The following is an 18,294-nucleotide window of genomic DNA, read 5'->3' on the forward strand; positions in this document are numbered from 1 at the left end:
GCAACTAATAATAACAACCCAACAGGGGCTCTAACCATTGCCTATTGTTTACAAGAGAAGAAAAAGATAGATAAGTGTTTATTACAAGTCCTATGATTGGACAAGGATCCAATCTATGTGGCACTCACGGATGGACACCACTGACTGGTCACTACCTGTCTTCATCAGACATGTCAGAAAGCCAATTACCTCTATGGCCAATTTTAAGATTGTGTGGTTATCAGCCAACCACACCCTTCTCTTCTCTATACTCCCTCTCGGTCAGACCCAACGGTTGATCACAGTCAGGAAAACTCATGATCCAACAAAACCAATTCCCTTCAAAGTTCTTGGCCAAGACTGCTCGTTTCGTTCACACCAATCACATTCTCACTTTCTCTCTCCCTGCTCCCAGGACAACCCAATGCCGGATCACTGCCAAGAACAACTCACGATCAATCAAAAGTCAAGTTCCCTCCAACGCCTGCGGACATATTTAGACTTTCCATGTTGCTCATGCTCGCTGATCACATACTTCCTGGCTACCAGGCAAACCCGCTGGATGGCCATTACTTGGAACAACTCATGACCTGACAGGTCAAAAACCAAACTACCTTCACAGTCTACAACCACCTTTGAACTGTCTGTGGTGTTCATGCTGGCCAATGATATCCCTTTTTTTTCTTCCACTGCAACATTGAAAAAGGAAAAAACAAGCCGATTTACTTCTATAATGCCATATGAACAGCCAAAGAAGACTCTTTCCTGAGGCCTTTGGATAAAGAGGACCCAATATAGTTCAGTTATAAACAGGAAACCGGTTTGGCCCACACCAATGTGAGATATTTGCCAACTCAGCGTTATTTGGTCTCCTCGCTCTTGTTGACACAGAACAGCCTATAAACATCACTTTGTTAACCGAATACATCAAAATGTAAGAGTGGCCCATCGTGGCATCGTGCCTCAGAGGAGATGCCCATTTCCCCCTTCCGGTTCTACTTACTGAAAGTCTTGCAGATGTCAGAGACGGCTTTGAAGACTCGGTCAGAGAAATTCACTTTCACCTTCACGTATTTCATGTTGGGCAGCTGTAGCCGAAGCAGTTTGTGCTGTGGGGTGAACTGGAGCTTTGCGTCGGCCTGGATACCATACTTGTCTAGGGTCCAGTGCGTCTTCAGGAGCCACGTCTTCTTCTTCTCCCACCATAACGCGTGGTCAGACCAGTCTTTCTTTACATCTGAAAAGAAATAAAGAAAAAACAAATGAGCACATTCTCAATTTTGTCAGGTTTCATTATATTGCCCATATTACAGTTTAATTAGCCCGGTTCTAAGAGAACACTAAAGACAGATTTCTGGTGTTTACCATATTACAAGTATAGGTCTACAGAACGTCCCATCTCAGACTGAAGCATTGGGGCACATGTGCCCAGCTTTCTGGAGAATTTCCAGCATATCTAAACAGAAGAAATACATTGGCTGTGTATTAACCCCAGGTGAACGCCACAACAAACGTACTGGAACTTGCAGCCCCAACTGACTTTCTTAACATGGAGGTTGTCCATACGAGTGGTCAGTGGAGAAATGTTCCCTTACAATGATGGCCTGTGAAGAAGGCCCCTTACGTTGGCGGCGGTCAGAGGGAGGAAGGCCCCTTACGTTGGCGGCGGTCAGAGGGAAGAAGGCCCCTTACGTTGGCGGCGGTCAGAGGGAGGAAGGCCCCTTACGTTGGCGGCGGTCAGAGGGAGGAAGGCCCCTTACGTTGGCGGCGGTCAGAGGGAGGAAGGCCCCTTACGTTGGCGGCGGTCAGAGGGAGGAAGGCCCCTTACGTTGGCGGCGGTCAGAGGGAGGAAGGCCCCTTACGTTGGCGGCGGGAAGAAGGCCCCTTATGTTGGTGGTGGTCAGTGGGAAGAATGCTCCTTACATTGCTGGTCGATGGGAAGAACTCCCCCTTACAAAAGATCATTGGTATCTGTGGTTTCCAGTTTCTCATTGTAAAAGGAACCCCTAGCAACCTCTGGAAGAAGCCTAGCGTTCCTCAGAACCCTGGTTGAGAAAGGATGGTCTGAGTGAAGGGAAAAGCATAGTAAGGCTCAGAAACCTAAAAGTCATCATTCATTGAAGTGAAAAACAAGCCGAATGGAATCTATTACATCTCTTAGAACATGTTAAATACTTGTCACTGCCTAGAAGTGAAATTGAACAGAATACAGATATAGAGAGTGCTCAGCTGTAGCCTGGAAGGGGAAACCACCGACAAAAGGAGAAGGCAAACAAGTATCAATCCCAGAATCTTTGACTGCATGTTAAATCAAGTTACCCTTTTTCAAGCATCAGAATATTCCCCAACTGAAGGATATTTAATTCATGTCTACATGTGTGGTAGTAATGGCTGCATGGTATTTATCAGGGTGGGTTTCCTGGTGGTGACAACACTGGACCAGGTTTCCATAATGTGCGTTGAAATGGTCACTTTCAATCTCCGAGGCCTGTGGGTCAAGGTGACAATGTGGCGACAGGGACAATAATGTCACCCTATGACAAAAATACTTGAACAAAGAACTTCATGGCCGGATCTGCAGGGATTTTAATAAAAATTGCAAATGTAAGAATACAACAAATTACTTTCTGAACATATTAAAGCTTCCACGAGGCGACTTCAGTCAATGCGTTTACATAAAGGCCAACAAATCCTATCATTTCTCAAATTCCCCCATTTACACGGCCAATTCCCTCGAGGACGGAGGACGCCACACGTATGCCTCTGTGCAAGGAGAGAGACGTTAATTTCATTTACTGGGCCGCTTACCCGCTGTGCATTTCAATCATTCCTTGTCCCTCGATATCGACCCCAACAAGTGGAATCATCTACTTCTTATGCATCGGGCGATGCCGCCAAGAACATGCCAGCTGGAATTTATCAGCTAATGACATAGATGTAATTCATGGCGGAGACTCCTGATGTCAAGAACGACTCAAGGACGCCAACCTGGTTACCGAGAAATATGGAAGAAAACATTTCTGTTCTCTGAGCTGCACCATGTTCATTCAGAGTGTATCCCTTCCCACCGCCATCACCATATTTAATCAGAGCACATCCCGTCCCATCACCACGTTCAGAGCGTATCCTCTCCCACCACCTCCACCACGTCCAGAGCGTATCCTCTCCCACCAACTCCACGTTCAGAGCGTATCCTCTCCCACCAACTCCACGTTCAGAGCGTATCCTCTCCCACCAACTCCACGTTCAGAGCGTATCCTCTCCCACCAACTCCACGTTCAGAGCGTATCCTCTCCCACCAACTCCACGTTCAGAGCGTATCCTCTCCCACCAACTCCACGTTCAGAGCGTATCCTCTCCCACCAACTCCACGTTCAGAGCGTATCCTGTCCCACCACCACCACGTTCAGAGCGTATCCTCTCCCACCAACTCCACGTTCAGAGCGTATCCTCTCCCACCAACTCCACGTTCAGAGCGTATCCTGTCCCACCACCACCACGTTCAGAGCGTATCCTCTCCCACCAACTCCACGTTCAGAGCGTATCCTCTCCCACCAACTCCACGTTCAGAGCGTATCCTCTCCCACCACCACCACGTTCAGAGCGTATCCTCTCCCACCACCACCACGTTCAGAGCGTATCCTCTCCCACCACCACCACGTTCAGAGCGTATCCTCTCCCACCACCACCACGTTCAGAGCGTATCCTCTCCCACCAACTCCACGTTCAGAGCGTATCCTCTCCCACCAACTCCACGTTCAGAGCGTATCCTCTCCCACCACCACCACGTTCAGAGCGTATCCTGTCCCACCACCACCACGTTCAGAGCGTATCCTCTCCCACCACCTCCACGTTCAGAGCGTATCCTCTCCCACCACCTCCACGTTCACAGCGTATCCTCTCCCACCACCTCCACGTTCAGAGCGTATCCTCTCCCACCACCTCCACGTTCAGAGCGTATCCTCTCCCACCACCTCCACGTTCAGAGCGTATCCTCTCCCACCATCTCCACGTCCAGAGCGTATCCTCTCCCACCACCACCACGTTCAGAGCGTATCCTCTCCCACCACCACCACGTTCAGAGCGTATCCTCTCCCACCACCTCCACGTTCACAGCGTATCCTCTCCCACCACCTCCACGTTCAGAGCGTATCCTCTCCCACCACCTCCACGTTCAGAGCGTATCCTCTCCCACCATCTCCACGTTCAGAGCGTATCCTCTCCCACCACCACCACGTTCAGAGCGTATCCTCTCCCACCACCACCACGTTCAGAGCGTATCCTGTCCCACCACCACCACGTTCAGAGCGTATCCTCTCCCACCACCACCACGTTCAGAGCGTATCCTGTCCCACCACCAACAAGTTCGGAGCTTATCATGTCCCAACCACCACCATGTTCAGAGCATATCCTGTCCCACCACAACCACCACCACATTCAATCAGACCTTATCCCGTCCAAGCACCATCACAACATTGAATCAGAGCATATTCTGTACCACCACCACATTCAATCAGAGCATACCCTGTCCCACAACCGTCCCCACATACAATCAGAGCGTATTCTGTCCCACCATCATCTCCATGTTAAATCAGAGCGTGTTCTGTACCACCACCACGTTCAGAGAGTATCCCTGTCCCACCACCACCACAATGTTCACAGCATATTCTGTCCCACCACCATCACCCTGTTCAATCAGAGCGCATCCCATCCCATTGCCAGGACCATGTTCAATCAGAGCGCATCCCATCCCACCACCACCATGATGTTCAATAAGAGCATATCCTGTGTGACTACCACCACGTTCAGAGCGTATCCCGTCCCACCACCATCACCATATTCAATCAGAACATATCCCGTCCCACCACCATCACCACATTCAATCAGAACATATCCCGTCCCACCACCATCACCACATTCAATCAGAACATATCCCGTCCCACCACCATCACCACATTCAATCAGAACATATCCCGTCCCACCACCATTACCACATTCAATCAGAGCGTATCCCGTCCCACCACCACCACCATTGTCCACTTACATGAGAACCAAATTTCTCATTGCTCAAAGGAACCCCTAACAAGCTCTGGAGGATCCCCAGATGAGAAAAGCTGGTTTAGACCTTCAGGAGCCTTTAGTTTTCACCAAACTCTGAATCACAAGTTAGGAATATTGGTTTTCCATTGTGTAATGGAAGCATCTTGAGAAGAGGTATGACATCACGTCTATGTAGCTTCTTGAGTGATTGGGTCCACAGGAGGAGTCCTGGCCAGGGGTCACAGCTGCAGAATCAGAAACCTTTCCTTAGCCAATTTCATATTTTACTAGTCTGAGCTGCCGATCAGCCTGACCTGAGCAGAAGACTTCAGAATGTACTTGTCCTGAGGTCAGGGCCTTGTAGTAATAAAGCCAAGGGACCGGCGTAAGGGCTCCTTTACACTAGCATCATCCACGATGGATTGCTTTTTACATGGCGTTCAACAGGCGGCGAGGAGGTGTTAGGTCTCCTCCTCACCTCCTGTTTTCCCTTAAAAAAAAAAAACCCACACATCATGCCGTAGCCCTATACAGTTGAATGGGGAGTGTTCCCTCGGTGGTACTGCCCGCTGAATGCAACAGGGAATTTATTTCTTGCTGCAGCTGTGAAGGGAAGCATTACCGTAGCGGCATTTGCACTTCCCTGCCTTTTCAGCTTAAGGAGTTGGGAGGCGGTAAAACGTAGTTCAATAGCGTGTTTTTACCACCCCCTCCAACTGCAAGTGTAAATGAGGCATAGCACCAAGGCAATTTGCATTTTCAGAGGTAGGTTGGCAAGTGCAGGTTCCACATTTCGCTTTAAAAAAGGTACATTTTGGCGGCCAAATATCATTAAGACCTGAACTATGATCGTCTGCACCCCCAAGCTATCCTATTCTTAATACTCCCCCTAGCCCACCCCTCCACCTATCTTTCTATCACTTTCTGTCCCCTTCGAAGAGATTTCTCATCACATCCTGTGCCTGTTGAAGGCTTTAAAATCTACTCTTGCAAGAGTCCTCTGTCAGGATCAAGACCAAAATTTAATCACTGCAAACTCAATTTTCCATGCACCCCCTCCTGCGATATTGACTTTTTTTTTGTAAGATTTGGAAAATAAAAGTTCAGAAAGGGAATGCTGAGCAAACATTCCGACTACTCCACATTCCGACTACTCCACATTCTTCATACGATGGAACTGTGGGGCTCAGTATGGCCATGTGCCCGGCAGAGGGTTGAACTACTGGGTTCAGTATGGCCATGTGCCCGGCAGAGGGTTGAACTACGGTGTCCAGTATGGCCATGTGCCCGGCAGAGGGTTGAACTACGGTGTCCAGTATGGACATGTGCCCGGCAGAGGGTTGAACTACGGGGTCCAGTATGGACATGTGCCCGGCAGAGGGTTGAACTACGGGGTCCAGTATGGACATGTGCCCGGCAGAGGGTTGAACTACGGGGTCCAGTATGGACATGTGCCCGGCAGAGGGTTGAACTACGGGGTCCAGTATGGACATGTGCCCGGCAGAGGGTTGAACTACGGGGTCCAGTATGGACATGTGCCCGGCAGAGGGTTGAACTACGGGGTCCAGTATGGACATGTGCCCGGCAGAGGGTTGAACTACGGGGTCCAGTATGGACATGTGCCCGGCAGAGGGTTGAACTACGGGGTCCAGTATGGACATGTGCCCGGCAGAGGGTTGAACTACGGGGTCCAGTATGGACATGTGCCCGGCAGAGGGTTGAACTACGGGGTCCAGTATGGACATGTGCCCGGCAGAGGGTTGAACTACGGGGTCCAGTATGGACATGTGCCCGGCAGAGGGTTGAACTACGGGGTCCAGTATGGACATGTGCCCGGCAGAGGGTTGAACTACGGGGTCCAGTATGGACATGTGCCCGGCAGAGGGTTGAACTACGGGGTCCAGTATGGACATGTGCCCGGCAGAGGGTTGAACTACGGGGTCCAGTATGGACATGTGCCCGGCAGAGGGTTGAACTACGGGGTCCAGTATGGACATGTGCCCGGCAGAGGGTTGAACTACGGGGTCCAGTATGGACATGTGCCCGGCAGAGGGTTGAACTACGGGGTCCAGTATGGACATGTGCCCGGCAGAGGGTTGAACTACGGGGTCCAGTATGGACATGTGCCCGGCAGAGGGTTGAACTACGGGGTCCAGTATGGACATGTGCCCGGCAGAGGGTTGAACTACGGGGTCCAGTATGGACATGTGCCCGGCAGAGGGTTGAACTACGGGGTCCAGTATGGACATGTGCCCGGCAGAGGGTTGAACTACGGGGTCCAGTATGGACATGTGCCCGGCAGAGGGTTGAACTACGGGGTCCAGTATGGACATGTGCCCGGCAGAGGGTTGAACTACGGGGTTCAGTATGGACATGTGCCCGGCAGAGGGTTGAACTACGGGGTTCAGTATGGACATGTGCCCGGCAGAGGGTTGAACTATGGGGTTCAGTATGGACATGTGCCCGACAGAGGGTTGAACTATGGGGTTCAGTATGGACATGTGCCCGGCAGAGGGTTGAACTATGGGGCTCAGTATGGACATGTGCCTGGCAGAGGGTTGAACTATGGGGTTCAGTATGGACATAAAACACAGGCCATGGCTATACAAAATAGACATCCATATAAACCTACCAACATATCCATATGGACAACTCTGTATGATCACCCCACGCCTAGGTGAGCTGCCATCCAGACACATACGGATATGATCCCCAGTTTCCTTAGAAGCGGAGCTGTCCAAAACCATGAGGGGACCATTTGACCGATGACAGCAGTTACGGCTACAATCTATTCATGTGAAATGTAGGGATGAGAGCACCAAGCCATTGGGATCAGTCCAGATAGCATTTTTGATTAGGAGTAGACAGTCCACTTTTTAGGGAGCTCTATACTAGTCCCTTTCATCGGGGCTTAGGTTCACTGGACCAAGTGGATAATCCTTGGGTTTCATTCTTAAAAGGTTCAGTCAGGCCGACTCTTCCGCTGCATTCACAGTTGAGCGTTTTGTAGCTTGAAGCTCAAACCTAAAATATCAATTGTTCTCTATAGAATCTGTTCACACCTGATCATGCGAACGGGAACCATAGAGAACTGATTTTTTTTTTTTAAGTTTGAGCGTTTTTGGAGCTTCAAGCTACATAACACTGAAGTGTGAATAGAGGCGTATACTGCGACATCCGATCCAGTCAATACAGATTGGTGCTTCCATCTCCTTTGTTATCATAGACAGACTCTCCCGGGGCTCCTGTAAAGAGTTCCACAGGTTAGCAATCATCTTATTCATTTGGAACCTCCACTAAGCTTGGAGTCCAGCACTCCACCACCAGAACACTTATTGTGACATATAAAAATACAACCAGGCCATTCAATATGGCTTGGCACTCATCGGTTTCTATCATATATGCCGATTCTCCTAGGAACCATGAAAGGAGTCCCACGTGATTCATCCAAAACCTCTACCAAGCTTGGAGTCCAGCACCCCACCACCCTGACTCTGGAAAGTTCTTGCAATATAGGACATCAGCCAGTTCAACTGCTTACCACTTGGATAGTCTCTCCATCTTGGCCTGTGTGTGTTAGTGATGTACAGACGGTAAAATTATAGATCCTTTTTCTCAACAAGAAAACGATTCAATTGGCTGCATCACTCAGTAAGTCGGGACATCGATGTGATAGGCAGGACTTCCCACCCCATACAGAAGTCCCTTGGACAATCTCCTGCTAGTGTCACCCAAGTGTTCATGGAAGCTTCACCAAAGTCCTCATGTCAATGTGTGTTAGTGACAACATATGGTGGAATCTTGAATTATTTTTCTCCACAGGAAAGGAATAATTGGCTCCCTCACTCAACAAGCTGGGACATCAATGTGAATATTCCCACCGCAGAGGAGTTCCTTAGACAATTGTCCACTAGCCATATGTACATCACTAATACACGAGCACAAAACACCGGGGCCGAGCTCCCGCCAAACACCGGGGCCAAGCTCCCGCCAAACACCGGGGCCAAGCTCCCGCCAAACACCGGGGCCAAGCTCCCGCCAAACACCGGGGCCAAGCTCCCGCCAAACACCGGGGCCAAGCTCCCGTCAAACACCGGGGCCAAGCTCCCGCCAAACACCGGGGCCAAGCTCCCGCCAAACACCGGGGCCGAGCTCCCGCCAAACACCGGGGCCGAGCTCCCGCCAAACACCGGGGCCGAGCTCCCGCCAAACACCGGGGCCGAGCTCCCGCCAAACACCGGGGCCGAGCTCCCGCCAAACACCGGGGCCGAGCTCCCGCCAAACACCGGGGCCGAGCTCCCGCCAAACACCGAGGCCGAGCTCCCGCCAAACACCGGGGCCAAGCTCCCGCCAAACACCGGGGCCAAGCTCCCGCCAAACACCGGGGCCAAGCTCCCGTCAAACACCGGGGCCAAGCTCTTGTTTAAAGTAGAACTATAGGCAAAACCCCCCCCCCCCCCAATTTTGGATAGAGTAAAGGAGGGTTATAGTACATTCACATCAGTCCCCGCCCCCGAGGAGCGTACAATCTAAGGTCTCTAACTCACATTCATATATAAGGGCCAATTTAGACATGATCCAATTAACCTACCAGCATGTCTTTGGAGGGTGGGAGGAAACCGGAGTACCCAGAGGAAACCCACGCAGGCACAGGGAGAACATGCAAACTCCAGGCAGGAGGTGCCGTGGCTGGGATTCGAACCAACGCCCCGAGGACTGCCAGGCGGAAGCGCTAACCATTTAGCCACTATACCCACACTTCTGGTCCCATAGACAAAACAGCAAGTGAGAAAATCTCTGCAAATGAAGGGAATTCTTTGGGAACCCCCAGGTCACCAGAACTAGTGTCCCCATTGGAAGATTTTCCCACCACTACTTTTCTGAGGACAGCCAAACATTTGGGGGTCTCTTTTACTTTCAAATATATTGGTAAACAGGACAGAGTGTGAATCTCCCTAAAAGGGACACAGACAGAATAAAAACCAAACAGGGGGTCCAATGCCTCTCCGCTGTACCCAAAAGTTTCATCTTTAGTTATACTTTAACATGAAGGAAACGGAGGATGGAAGATCCATAAAAGAAAAAGGATTTTGTTTTAAACCGATCAGATTAAATATTCACTCTTCCAGCATCCATCCCGGAGACATCACTTTGACCCGAAGATTGAGAGCTGTGGTGGATTCTAACTGAAAAAGGCGGGTTTTGGAGACTATTGTGATGTTTGTGGTCAGTTTAACGGAAATGATTTGGATAGAACATCTCTGGTCACCATCACAACGCTTATCAGATGCCAAAAAAGCACTTCCCCCTCCCCACCATAAAACCAGATAATTCACTATCTCCAGGACGCCATCCAAGCTACAAATCTCAGTACAAAGAGGGTATTGAAGTATTGATCTCCTGTCCTCAACTTCACAGCTGATAGGGAAAGCTCCAGGATCAGAGACTCTTCAGAAGATGTAGCCACAAATAAACAAAAAGGAGATAAGGAGAAGCAAAGAACCAGCAAAGAACCAGCAAAGAACCAGCAAAGAACCAGCAAAGAACCAGCAAAGAACCAGCACTCATCAACCGGCCAACAAGGAAGAGCAGAAAGTGGACTCCACCACTTAGATAACCCAGGCCTGCAGAAGGCTGAACTCCATCCAAAGCAGATGCTTTAGTTCTCCCCCCCCCCCCCACCGGAGTCACAAATTGATGCAAACCCATATGAGGTGCAGCCGTCAGCTGGATGTAATTCCTGGACGATGCATTAGATTTGATCTTCTCGTACAATCCATCATGGAGATGGAAAAAGCAGAAAGCTTGGCAGGGCAGCCATCAATAATCTGGGGGCTTTCGGCAAGAAATATGTGCATGGATCCAGGCGCAAGGCCCCTCGTAGGATTGCTTGGCAGGCAAAGCTTGGACAGTCAATAAACCAGCATGTTACTGAAGTCCGTCTGTAGAAATTCTTTCCAGCGCTCTAGAGATAATATAACATGTGAGTTTTATCACGCTGAACAAAGTCACGGCAACATTCCCTCATCGAGGATCTGCAGAGCTTGCTGGCCCATGATGGAGGCCGGAGGCCTTTCCAGCCAATAACGGAAAATAAGACTTCGCTGCCTTTTCCATAGGGGATGAGTGACACCTTGAAGCTCCAAAATTTCTTCTGTAGAGGACACACCCTGCCACACCCCCCCATCAATCCAGTGAACCCCTTTATTAGCCCGCTTAACTGAGCACCATATTTATCCTGGTGCACTGGGGATCTGTAGGAAACATCTGCTCATTCGATTCTGGTCCATTCTGCTCATTGCTCTTTCAGTCTGTAAACCCTTTTAATGGTCTTCTCTTTATGGCTGGATTGATGGGGGGGTGTGGCAGGGTGTGTCCTTTACAGAAGAAATTTTGGAGCTACAAGGTGTCACACATCCCCTATGGATAAGGTAGAGAAGTCTTCTCAGTTGAGTGACACCTTGTAGCTCCAAAATTTCTTCTGGAGGACACACCCTGCCACACCCCCCCCCCCATCAATCCAGCCATACAGAGAAGACCATTAAAAAGGTTTACAGACTGAAAGAGCAATGAGCAGAACGGACCAGAATCCAATGAGCAGATGTTTCCTACAGATCCCCAATGCACCAGGATAAATATGGTGCTCAGTTAAGCGGGCTAATAAAGGGGTTCACTGGATTGATGGGGGGGTGTGGCAGGGTGTGTCCTCTATGGAAGAGATTTTGGAGCTACAAGGTGTCACTCATCCCCTATGGAGAACATAGAGAAGTCTTATTTTCAGTTATTGGCTGGAAAGGCCTCCATCATGGGCCAGCAAGCTTTGCAGATCCTTGATGAGGAAATGCTGCTGAGACTTTGTTCAGTGTGATAAAACTGGACCCCTAAAATGCATCCAGAACACAAATGTTAGCAGGACATGGACAACACTGGACCACAATGCCAAGTCCCTTGTAATATGAACACAGCTGGGACACCAAGCAGGGAGGAACCCCCAAGACTCTCAGGAGGGCAGGAGCAGAGTCAGGAGCTATATCAGGGAGATGTCAGTACTGAACCAGTCATGACAGAAGAAGTCAGGAGGTGGGCACAGCCCACCCCCACTACTAAAATATCACTTTTGGGTGGGCTGATCCTTCAAATAGCAAAATGTACTTTGACAGAAACTGGGGAGGAAAGAGGAACAGTTTATCTGTAATAGATGGAGGAGTTCGGTTTTATCCGAGAGTGAACCCTTCGATGATAAAATCTATAGACCTTTGCCAAACCAATGAGAGAAGTTCTATGTGGGTCGGCGCTGCCCAATCTGAGATCAGTTTTGTTTGGTTGCTATCATGCTGTGTTAGGCTTCTGTCTCTGAACTCCAACGAGAAGATCTCCACTCCACCCAAAGGGTGCAGCCATTACAAAGCCAACTTTGCCGTAATTCTCCCCCAAGTGGGTTCTCCATAGTAGGAATTAGACAAAAACCTGTGGACTCTGCGCCCTTGTTAAAGCCTGGGGGGGGGGGAGGGGGATAGATTCACCAACCACTAAAGAAAAGAAAAATCTTATCAGAGATGTTGGAGAACTCCGTCCACCACGGTCTGTCCAACAGTGAGATCAGTTTTCAGTAGAGTTGACCTTCAACAGCGTAGGTGGAAAAACCTTAACACCATATGCCCCATATCACCCCCACCATTCTTGCCAGTAACATACACTATATTGCCCCCCTTCAAATCATGTGATTCAGGCGTTCCAATCCCCTCCATATCATGTGATTCAGGTGTTCCAATCCCCTCCATATCATGTGATTCAGGTGTTCCAATCCCCTCCATATCATGTGATTCAGGTGCTCCAATCCCCCCCATATCATGTGATTCAGGTGCTCCAATCCCCTCCATGGACATAGGTGTATACAATCAAGCCCCTAGGCATGCAGACGGCTTCTACAAACATTGGTGAAAGAATGGGTCGCTCTCAGGAGCTCAGTGACTCCAAGCGTGGTCCCGTGATAGGTGGCCACCTGGGCAATAAGTCCATCCGTGACATTTCCTGGCTACTAAATATTCCACGCTCAACTGTTAGTGGGATTATAACAAAGTGGAAGCCACTGGGAACAACAGCCACTCAGCCACCAAGTGGTAGGCCACGTCACATGACAGGGCGGGGTCAGCGCATGCTGAAGCGCACAGTGCGCAGAAGTCACCAACTGTCTGCAGAGTCAATAGCTAAAGACCTCCAAACTTGGTGTGGCCTTCAGATGAGCCCAACAACAGTGTGTAGAGAGCTTCATGGAATGGGTTTCCATGGCCGAGCAGCTGCATCCAAGCCTTCCATCACCAAGTGCAATGCAAAGCGTCGGATGCCGTGGTGTAAAGCACGCTGCCACTGGACTCTAGAGCAGGGGAGACGTGTTCTCTGGAGTGACCAATCACGCTTCTCTGTTTGGCAATCCCATGGACGTGTCTGGGTTTGGCGGTGGCCAGGAGAACGGTACTTGCCTGACTGCATTGTGCCAAGTGTAAAGTTTGGTGGAGGGGGGATTATGGTGTGGGGGTGTTTTGCAGGGGTTGGGCTTGGCCCCCTAGTTCCAGTGAAGGGAACTCTTAAGGCGACATTTTGGACAATTTCATGCTCCCAACTTTGTGGGAAGAGTTTGGGGATGGCCCCTTCCTGTTCCAACATGACTGCGCACCAGTGCACAAAGCAAGGTCCATAAAGACAAAGAGAAGCCAGTTTGGGGTGGAGGAACTTGACTGTCCTGCACAGAGTCCTGACCTCAACCCCATAGAACACCTTTGGGATGAATTAGAGCGGAGACTGTGAGCCAGGCCTCCTCCCCCGACATCAGTGCCTGACCTGACAAATGTGCTTCTGGAAGAATGGTCCAACCTTCCCATAGACACCCTCCTAAACCTTGTGGACGGCCTTCCCAGAAGAGTTGGAGCTGTTATAGCTGCAAAGGGCGGGGCCAACTCAATATTGAACCCTACGGACTAAGACTGGGGGGCCATTAAAATTCATGTGTGTGGAAAGGGTGGTGCCAACTCAATATTGAACCCTACGGACTAAGGCTGGGAGGCCATTAAAGGTCATGTGCGTGGAAAGGTCGGCCGCCCGATACTTGGGGCAATATAGTGTGTATACAGGGGGGGCAGGGACAATACTTGGGGCAATATAGTGTGCATTCAATATCACCCTCACCATCCTTACCAATAACGAAGGATTCCCCCATATGGCCTCCATCATACTTTCCAGTAACAAGAGACCCTACACTATAGTTGCGGCTTTTATCACACTTCCATGGGTTGTCTCCAGTGGAGTCCAGCCGCGGTCACATTATTATTAGAATGCAGGATTTCTATAGCAATAACAGCTTGCGAAGTGCTTCACGTACAAGGAAGATTTCACAGAATCATGTGACAAGAGGCTGCAGTCCCACCTAAAACCCCCAGTAAGACCTGTGACCAATCTGGCTGCGTTGGACGGCGTTGGATTTGCCAAAACTCACAAATGAATCCGTTACACAAACGGAAGTTTCTAATTTTAGAACACAAACCGTCTTGGCTGTTTACCGGGCGGGGGCCGGGGGGCCCGGGCCGCGCCCCTAATTCTCTCCGCATGCCTCCCTCACTTTCCCTTATTTGACTGGAACACGGAGATCCGGCTGGAACAAAACGTTTCGGGAATTTGCAGGACTAAATCCGTGCAGCGCGCTGCGAGTGCCAAGCGAGACAATCCGAGATCGCCCGCCACGGACAGAACTTCGATTAGATGGAGACGCCGGGAGAGGTAACCCTTTATAGTCAGGACATCTCTATACAGGAGGCCCCATAATGTGATCGCACACAATGCACAGCACCTCGGTGAGAAGCCTCTGATGGGAGCGGACATTCTATGACTTCCTGCTGCCACGCTTCGTTCTGGGGAAGTTCCTGGTCACTGCAGGTGGACCAATCCGCTCACAGCACCCTGAAGAGTGAATGAAGGGGATCACCTTGCACCAGGACCAGAGAATAGGTGCGGCTACTCCTCCTTTCAAGTCACCCCTTGTCTCCGCCCCCTACCTACCTCTGAGCACCGTCCCTTGGTTCCACCCCCCTATCCACCTCCCAATACCGCCCCTGCTGAGTCACCCCTTGTCTCTGCCCCCTACCCACCTCTGAGCACCGTCCCTTGGTTCCACCCCCCTATCCACCTCCCAGTACCGCCCCTGCTGAGTCACCCCTTGTCTCCGCCCCCTACCCACCTCTGAGCACCGTCCCTTGGTTCCACCCCCCTATCCACCTTCCAGTACCACCCATGCCGAGTCACCCCTTGTGTCTGCCCCCAACCCACCTCTAAATACCGTCCCTTGGTTCCACCCCCCTATCCACCTCCCAGTACCGCCCCTGCTGAGTCACCCCTTGTCTCCACCCCCTACCCACCTCTAAGCATCGTCCCTTGATTCCACCCCCCTATCCACCTTCCAGTACCACCCATGCTGAGTCACCCCTTGTGTCTGCCCCCCACCCACCTCTAAATACTGTCCCTTGGTTCCATCCCCGACTCCACCTCCCAGTACCGCCCATGCGGAGTCACCCCTTGTGTCCGCCCCCTACCCACCTCTGAGCACCGTCCCTTGGTTCCATCCCCCTTCCAACTCCCAGTACCGCCCCTGCTGAGTCACCCCTTGTGTCTGCCCCCTACCCACCTCTGAGCACCGTCCCTTGGTTCCACCCCCCTATCCACCTCCCAGTACCGCCCCTGCTGAGTCACCCCTTGTCTCCACCCCCTACCCACCTCTAAGCACCGTCCCTTGGTTCCACCCCCCTATCCACCTCCCAGTACCGCCCCTGCTGAGTCACCCCTTGTCTCCGCCCCCTACCCACCTCTGAGCACCGTCCCTTGGTTTCACCCCCCTATCCACCTTCCAGTACCACCCATGCTGAGTCACCCCTTGTGTCTGCCCCCAACCCACCTCTAAATACCGTCCCTTGGTTCCACCCCCCTATCCACCTCCCAGTACCGCCCCTGCTGAGTCACCCCTTGTCTCCACCCCCTACCCACCTCTAAGCATCGTCCCTTGATTCCACCCCCCTATCCACCTTCCAGTACCACCCATGCTGAGTCACCCCTTGTGTCTGCCCCCCACCCACCTCTAAATACTGTCCCTTGGTTCCATCCCCGACTCCACCTCCCAGTACCGCCCATGCGGAGTCACCCCTTGTGTCCGCCCCCTACCCACCTCTGAGCACCGTCCCTTGGTTCCATCCCCCTTCCAACTCCCAGTACCGCCCCTGCTGAGTCACCCCTTGTGTCCGCCCCCTACCCACCTCTGAGCACCGTCCCTTGGTTCCATCCCCATCTCCACCTCCCAGTACCTCTCCTTTTAGAGAGCACAGAACCAAGTATCATTTTGTGGTGTAATTTGTGGGAAATTTTTAAATGATAAAAAGAAAAGCAGCAAAATGGATTCCCCCCAGGAACAATAGACCCCCCAGGAACAATAAACTCCCCAACGACAATCAATCCTCGCAGCAACAACAGACCCCCCACAACAAAATAAGCCACCAGCAACAACAGACCCCCTGGCAACAACAGACCCCGCAAGCAACAATAGATCTCCCTGGCAACAATAAATCCACCACAGTAACAGTAGATCCTTCCAGAAACAATAGATCTCACAATAGACACTTCCTGTGACAATAGCGCACCCACCACTCCTAGTCATTACATACATTCAGGTTCCTGTGTCCCTACTTGAAAAAAAGCTTCTCCTTGCCTGTCATAGGCCCCTTATCCTCTGCGAGTGTCTAATTACTGTCCGTGCTGGCCCAGCTCCTCCCTCCTTGCACGTCATAGCTCTCTCCTCCTCTGGGAGTGTCTAATTACTGTCCGTGCTGGCCCAGCTCCTCCACCCATTCCCTAACCCCTCTACACAATGGTTTATGTTGCTGGTGGGGGAGGAGTGAAGAGGAATACTATGAGGGTCATTTGAGTGATGGCTCTGAGCCTGCTGACATCACATCCAAGATGGCGGAACCCAGCAGAAGTCTCAGGGCTTTGGGAAGTCTATGGGGGAGGGGGGGGGGGGTAATACCACGACTAAAATACTATAATGCACATACAGTCCTATGGGGAGTGTCATGGATACAGTCGCATGGAGTATGCACATCGCGGATCATACAGAAAGAAAAGAATCAGATTCCTGACCACCCCCTTTATAAAGTTTGGGCTGTACAACTACACCCCCCCCCCCAGTCAGTGGCATGAGACATTTTCTGACAGAGGCATTCTGAAAGCTCTGCTTAACCTTGCAGAAGGATGATTCTATAAAAACACAAAAGCAGTTTCAAGCCTTGGAGAAATAAAACAAAAAACCTCTTCAAACAGCCCCCCCCCCCCCCACTCCGGAGACCCGTGTGAAGAGCGTACCCCCCCATTCTCCGGAGACCCGTGTGAAGAGCATTACCCCCCCCCTTCTCCGGAGACCCGTGTGATGAGCGTACCCCCCCCCCACTCCGGAGACTCATGTAAGGAGCGTACCCCCCCCCCCAAAAAAAAAACCCCCCTCAGAGATGGGTCAGGACAGGTTCCAGCTCTCGCGGGCAAGTGGCCCTAAGTGACCTGTCAGAAGGGGGTCCCAGGATGTGAGCAGCTGTCCCGGGCCGAGGACACAAAAGCCACAATACAGACAAACACGGGGAGGGGGAATGCAGAGGGGTGAGGGGTCCCAACAGGTGCCGGGGCCCATCACCAGGAGAGGACCAGCCACAATACAGACAAACACGGGGAGGGGGAATGCAGAGGGTTGAGGGGTCCCAACAGGTGCCGGGGCCCATCACCAGGAGAGGCACTCCACTTTTAAAGGGGCACTCCACTTTTAAAGGGGCACTCCACTTTTAAAGGGGCACTCCACTTTTAAAGGGGCACTCCACTTTTAAAGGGGCACTCCACTTTACAGACGTGGCTTTGGGAATGTGCTGCCAGGACAACAGGGGGGGGGGGGGGTGTCAGTATAGACACTGCAGACCCTGAAACTCCTATGGGGCCCCGGAGATTTCCATATGGAACGATCCAGGATAATCAGAATTTCCAGTGTGCGGGATCCCACACAGGACTGCGATGGAGGACATTCAGATCGCTAGTCAGATGGAAACCAGAGAAGGAGGAGGGGGCCCCATAATGGTGTGATATGGGGCCCCATTACCCATAGGTATGGAATCCGTAATGATGAGCGCAGGGCTGACCTGATTACCTCAAAATAAAAAAAATTAAAAAAAGGTTTTGGAAATGTGAATTGCGCTCCGTCCC

At 51.2% G+C, this 18,294-nt stretch overlaps 1 protein-coding gene across 1 annotated transcript in view; it reads right to left on the reverse strand.

Moving 5' to 3' along the window:
• Positions 1 to 438: 438 nt before the first annotated feature.
• Positions 439 to 18,294, reverse strand: part of LOC149427468 (fermitin family homolog 2-like) — a 44,114-nt gene continuing 26,258 nt past the window's right edge. Inside the window, exons 3-4 of the mRNA XM_089667997.1 lie at positions 983 to 1,216; positions 439 to 668 (exon numbers count right to left, since the gene is read on the reverse strand). Of these exons, the coding sequence (XP_089524123.1) occupies positions 439 to 668; positions 983 to 1,216 (464 nt within the window). The remainder of the gene's footprint in view (positions 669 to 982; positions 1,217 to 18,294) is intronic.

Source organism: Staurois parvus, unplaced genomic scaffold (genome assembly GCF_062004578.1).
Source record: "Staurois parvus isolate SC_StPar_1 unplaced genomic scaffold, SC_StPar_1.0 ptg003733l, whole genome shotgun sequence".
Classification (NCBI taxonomy): Eukaryota; Metazoa; Chordata; class Amphibia; order Anura; family Ranidae; genus Staurois; species Staurois parvus.